At 44.1% G+C, this 4680-nt stretch overlaps 1 protein-coding gene across 2 annotated transcripts; it reads left to right on the top strand.

Moving 5' to 3' along the window:
- The first annotated feature begins 1387 nt into the window (after positions 1-1387).
- On the top strand, positions 1388-4058 carry EIF1 (eukaryotic translation initiation factor 1). 2 transcript variants are annotated; one of them, XM_001364382.5, is made up of 4 exons: positions 1388-1619; positions 2271-2434; positions 2555-2656; positions 3165-4058. In XM_001364382.5, exons 1-4 carry the CDS (start codon positions 1589-1591, stop codon positions 3207-3209), a joined length of 342 nt encoding a protein of 113 aa, XP_001364419.3. In that variant the 5' UTR covers positions 1388-1588; the 3' UTR covers positions 3210-4058. The 2 variants fall into 2 exon arrangements, with proteins under 2 accessions (XP_001364419.3, XP_056672738.1); XM_056816760.1 differs by having other exon boundaries at positions 1432-1619; positions 2555-4058.
- The last annotated feature ends 622 nt before the right edge of the window (positions 4059-4680 follow it).

Raw genomic sequence — 4680 nt, 5'->3', positions numbered from 1 at the left:
TCCCTTTATTGTATGTACATAGGAGGAAACTTGAATCCCAAGGGTAGAAACTATTTGTGTACAGTCACATAAATTCCAAGTGGTAAAGCTGTAATTCACATCCAGGATGGTTAGAAAAGTAGGGGAAGTAGATGATCCTAAAACTAATTCCCTAACCCATGTAAGACCCTATATTCCATTTTTTAAACTATAACAGAGTGGGATGAGATTTCATTTATCTATTTTAATAAAATTGCAAAAGCAGGAAACTATGAACTTAAAAAAATATTTTACTAACTATTTCGAGTTGGCTTCCTTAGTAACCTTACATATTTTATTTGATAAGTTTACAAATATATTCTGAGAAGGGGTTCATAGGCTTCCCCAGACAGCCAAAGGAGTCCATGACACCAGAAAGGTTAAAGAATCTTGATCTAACCTGCTTGAAGACCTCTTATAAAAGGGAACTACTCACTACTTCCCAAGGCAGACCAGTCGACTTTGAACTCTAACTTGGGAAATTTTTCATTTAGGATAGGCCTAAATTTGGCTTCTTTACAATTTTAACTTCTTTGGGTCCAGATTTTGACGTGTCCCCCCCCCCCCCTCCAAAAAAAAAAACAGTTCTAACCTCTCTTCTGGGATCCCTATGAATACTGGGACATAAGACATAATAATTATCACATATCCCCCTCCCACCCTACCCTCATTCCCCTAAATCTTCTCTTCTCCAGGCTCAAGCCTCCAACTAATCTTCAAAAGGTTTGAACTGAGAATCTTCACTAGACATGGGGCTTTTCTGGGGACACTCCAGTTTATCAATATCCAATCAGTAAGCTAAACTGGAACTCAGAACTGAATACAACCTCTAATGTGATTTGTAGAATCTTTTCAGGATTCAGAGAGCCTTTTTAAGGGAATAAAGTATATGCAGGCTGAGGGAGATTTTGAAAAATGTATCTTAAGATCCAGAGACCTCTTTTCTTTAGTTATGAGGGAGTACCCCTTGGGCACACTACAGGAGAATGCACTCAGCCTGGGCAGCAAAAAGATGGACTGCTTGAACTCGACGTTTGGCTGGTAATGCCTGGGCCGCCTTCCTAAGGTTCGGAGTTTCTCTAACCATGAAGGAGGCGTTTAGAAAGGAGAAAAAGAGCGGGCAAGATGACCTATACGCATGCGTCATGGATATCTCCACCCTTGTCGCTCCACACGGCGCAAGCGCCTAGGAGGTTGCTGCGGAAGGGGGGTTGGGGAGGAACCTCTCAAGCCAAGAGAACGCCCTCCCCCGCAGTGGCCTGTGACTGCGCAGCCTCATTCCCACCTTCCCCTCTTCCCGACCAATCAGAAGTGGCGCAGCCCCGGGAGCTCGGGGCAGGGCTCCGTGGGCGGGGCGGAGACGTGAGGGCAGCGTGCTGGCGTCACAGGGGCGGCTATATAAGTGAGTGCCGGCACCGCCCCCCCCGCCCCAGTCACTGAGCCGCCGCCGAGGACTCAGCAGCCTCCCCCTCGAGCCCCCTCGCTTCCCGACGCTCCGTCCCCCCCGCCCGCCTTCTCCCGCCACCGCCTTCCGCAGGCCGTTTCCACCGAGGAAAAGGAATCGTATCGTATGTCCGCTATCCAGAACCTCCACTCTTTCGGTGAGCGCTGGGCGGGGCCGTGGGTTGGGGCGGGCGAAGAGGGGGAAGGAAGGGTTTTGGGGCCTACTGGAGGCCCAAGTGTACCAATACTTAAGAGGTGGGGAAACGGGTGGTACAAAAAGGCTAATCATGCTGAATTTGAGTCCTGAACTGGCGCATTAGGCCTTGTTTTTTAGCGCGGTTTCGAAGCTGTGGGTATGAGGCCAATCCTTGGGCGGACCCCTCCGGAATCGAAGGTGGCGCATTTACTAATGGCTTCTCTCCTGCCTTGGCCACACCCGCCGTCGTGCGTCACGTCTGCTCACGTCACTGGCCGTTGCCGTGGAGGGTGTGGCCTGAGAAGAGGCGGGGTCTCTTTGAAAGACAGGGTGCAAGCCAGTGAGCTGCCCGATTGCATCAGAAGGGCGGAGCCGCTCTTAACTCAGGTTCCTCTTGCTCTCCTGATAAGTCTAAAGGGCGCTGGTTAGGGCCTTCAGGCCTGAACTGGGCTTCTCTTTGGCCCTGCCGCCTAATTTTTGTGTAAATTCTGGCTTCTGGAATTTAATCGAGTAAAAAAAAATTCTCAGTTCTACTACAAAGGCTTTTTTATGCCAGAAATAATAAAGCCACAGCTACAAAGCCACTGAGTGAGAATTTTGTTTTTTCTCCCAGACCCCTTTGCTGATGCAAGTAAGGGTGATGACCTGCTTCCTGCTGGGACTGAGGATTATATCCATATAAGAATTCAACAGAGAAACGGGAGGAAGACCCTCACTACTGTCCAGGGGATCGCTGATGATTACGATAAAAAGAAACTAGTGAAGGCATTCAAGAAGGTTGGTGGTGTCAAATTTGTCGCCTGCAGTTGTCAGATAAGATTGTAGGCAGTGTCTGTCTCCATCATACCCCCCTCCCCCCATTAATCCACCTAATTGGACTTGAACTTAATTTTGCAGAAATTTGCCTGCAATGGTACTGTAATTGAGCATCCAGAATATGGAGAAGTAATTCAGCTACAGGGTGACCAGCGCAAGAACATATGCCAGTTCCTCGTCGAGGTAAAAATTGTTTTTGTCCTAGTTGTGGGTATATGTGGAAAAACATACTTGTCAGTATTGAACCCCATGTTTTCATTAAAGCATTGTCAGTAAGAATTTAGAATTGAAAAACATTTGTATATTTCATTCATGGTCCAAAGAGCCTGTGGCTTTACCAGGATTCAAAGGAAAGGTTCCTCAAGTTTATTCTTTAGCCAAGAGTTTATTCTTTAGTTCCTTGCTTCAAATATGGAAATTAATGAGATTTTGATCCCAATTTTTCTTCCATTATCTCCTAGTACCTGCCAGTGTTGATGTAACGGATTAGAACCGCAAAGCCACTTCAATTGAATTAGGAGGAAATCCTGTTTTAATTTCAAAACTTAGAGATTAAATTTTGACCTAGGCAATGTATCCATTCTGTTGAGTTGTAGTTCTTCATGTGCTTTGTGAGTTCTGTATAATGGCAAACATAAAGACCTTGTGATCAGAATGTTTTGGTCCTAAAAATATACTTCTCTTTTTGCAGATTGGACTGGCTAAGGACGACCAGCTGAAGGTTCATGGGTTTTAAGTGCTTGTGGCTCACTGAAGCTTAAGTGAGGATTTCCTTGCAATGAGTAGAAAAATTCCCTTCTGTCCCTTGTCACAAGTTTAAAAACCTCACAGCTTGTATAATGTAACCATTTGGGGTCCGCTGTTTAACTTGGACTAGTGTAACTCATTCATGTAATAAACTGAAAAGAGCCATGCCGTCTAGTCTTGCAGTCCCTCATTTAAAAAGAGGTAAATTAGCCTGTCAGTGCTCAGCCTGAAACTCAAATAATCTGATGTTTCAGCCAAGTCCAAAACCCTAGTAGCATCTGAGACCATGTCTGTCCAGAGGTTCCTTGGGTGCTCCCTCTGCAGAGCTCCCTGTCTTCCATTTAAGAAAACTGATCCTCTGAGCTACTTTTAGTGATGCTCAGAAGAGTAAGGCCACCAATACCCAGTTGTACCATCAAGATAAAGATAGCCTTTGGTAGCAGAACAGGGATTCCCCTGGTGATTTGCACCACCTGATCCAGGGAAGGGTTTCATTTGGGGGCAATGGCAGGACATTTTCTTTCTTACATCACACCAAGGTCTAGTGTTTGACCAGACTTTTAGTAGTAGTGCCCTGCCTCTGGGGGATGCACAAGTGGAGAGAACACCATACTGTGAGGCCAACTTTACCTGAATTAAACTTTTGACAAGGGAACAAATTTTGAACTAATGTATCGAAACAGTCAGTGTAGTAACTGCGGAGCTTGCCTCTTAATAGCAACAGCTGCCCAATGCCATGTGAAGTTAACAGACTGGTTTGGTTTTGGTTTTTTTTTATTAGTTTAAATGTTATGTAATGTATTTAAGCTCTTATTTAAATAAAACTGGTTTTCAGAAATGTGACTTTGTATACTCCCTTTTTTGTAATGGGTTTCACAAACTAAGAATAGAAATAATCCGTGAAATGAGCCACAATTCACAATTGTCTGAGCTACATTTAGAATCCTTTTTTAATAGGATTCTTCATTCCTCCCAAACTGGTTTTAGTCCCCAGTGGACTTGGCTTGTAATCTTATCCAGTTGGTCAGGTTTCTGAATTGAGCAAGCAGTTGGATAAGGTTGTTATGGTGGATGTCATCGCCATTTTTAATAGGAGCAAAAAGGCAACTCAGGCAGCTGACTCATTTGAATTAGGGTTTGACCATTCCTAAATTACTCTGTACTTATTTCCCAAAGGAGCCCTTCTATAATAGTGTAAATGTTAAGTACAGTATTTTCTAATGTGGAAAATCTTAGCCTCCGGAATATGAGGTTACTGAGGTAAAAAAAGTTTGGATTCTGAAGAAGAATAAAGTAAAACTGTAGATACAAGATTGGTTGTATTAGATTTTTGCAAAGGTTCCAAAGGGATATTGTGGTTTGGGGAAGACACTGATTACTTTTGCCAGAAGCATCCCAATACTATAAAATCTTAAATGGCCCACCTCAATGTCCTGATAGGATTATTTAATTCCTTAGTG

This window comes from Monodelphis domestica, chromosome 2 (genome assembly GCF_027887165.1).
Source record: "Monodelphis domestica isolate mMonDom1 chromosome 2, mMonDom1.pri, whole genome shotgun sequence".
NCBI classification, from domain to species: Eukaryota; Metazoa; Chordata; class Mammalia; order Didelphimorphia; family Didelphidae; genus Monodelphis; species Monodelphis domestica.
Note: the sequence above shows the minus strand (reverse complement) of the source record. Positions and strands in the feature narration are given on the sequence as shown.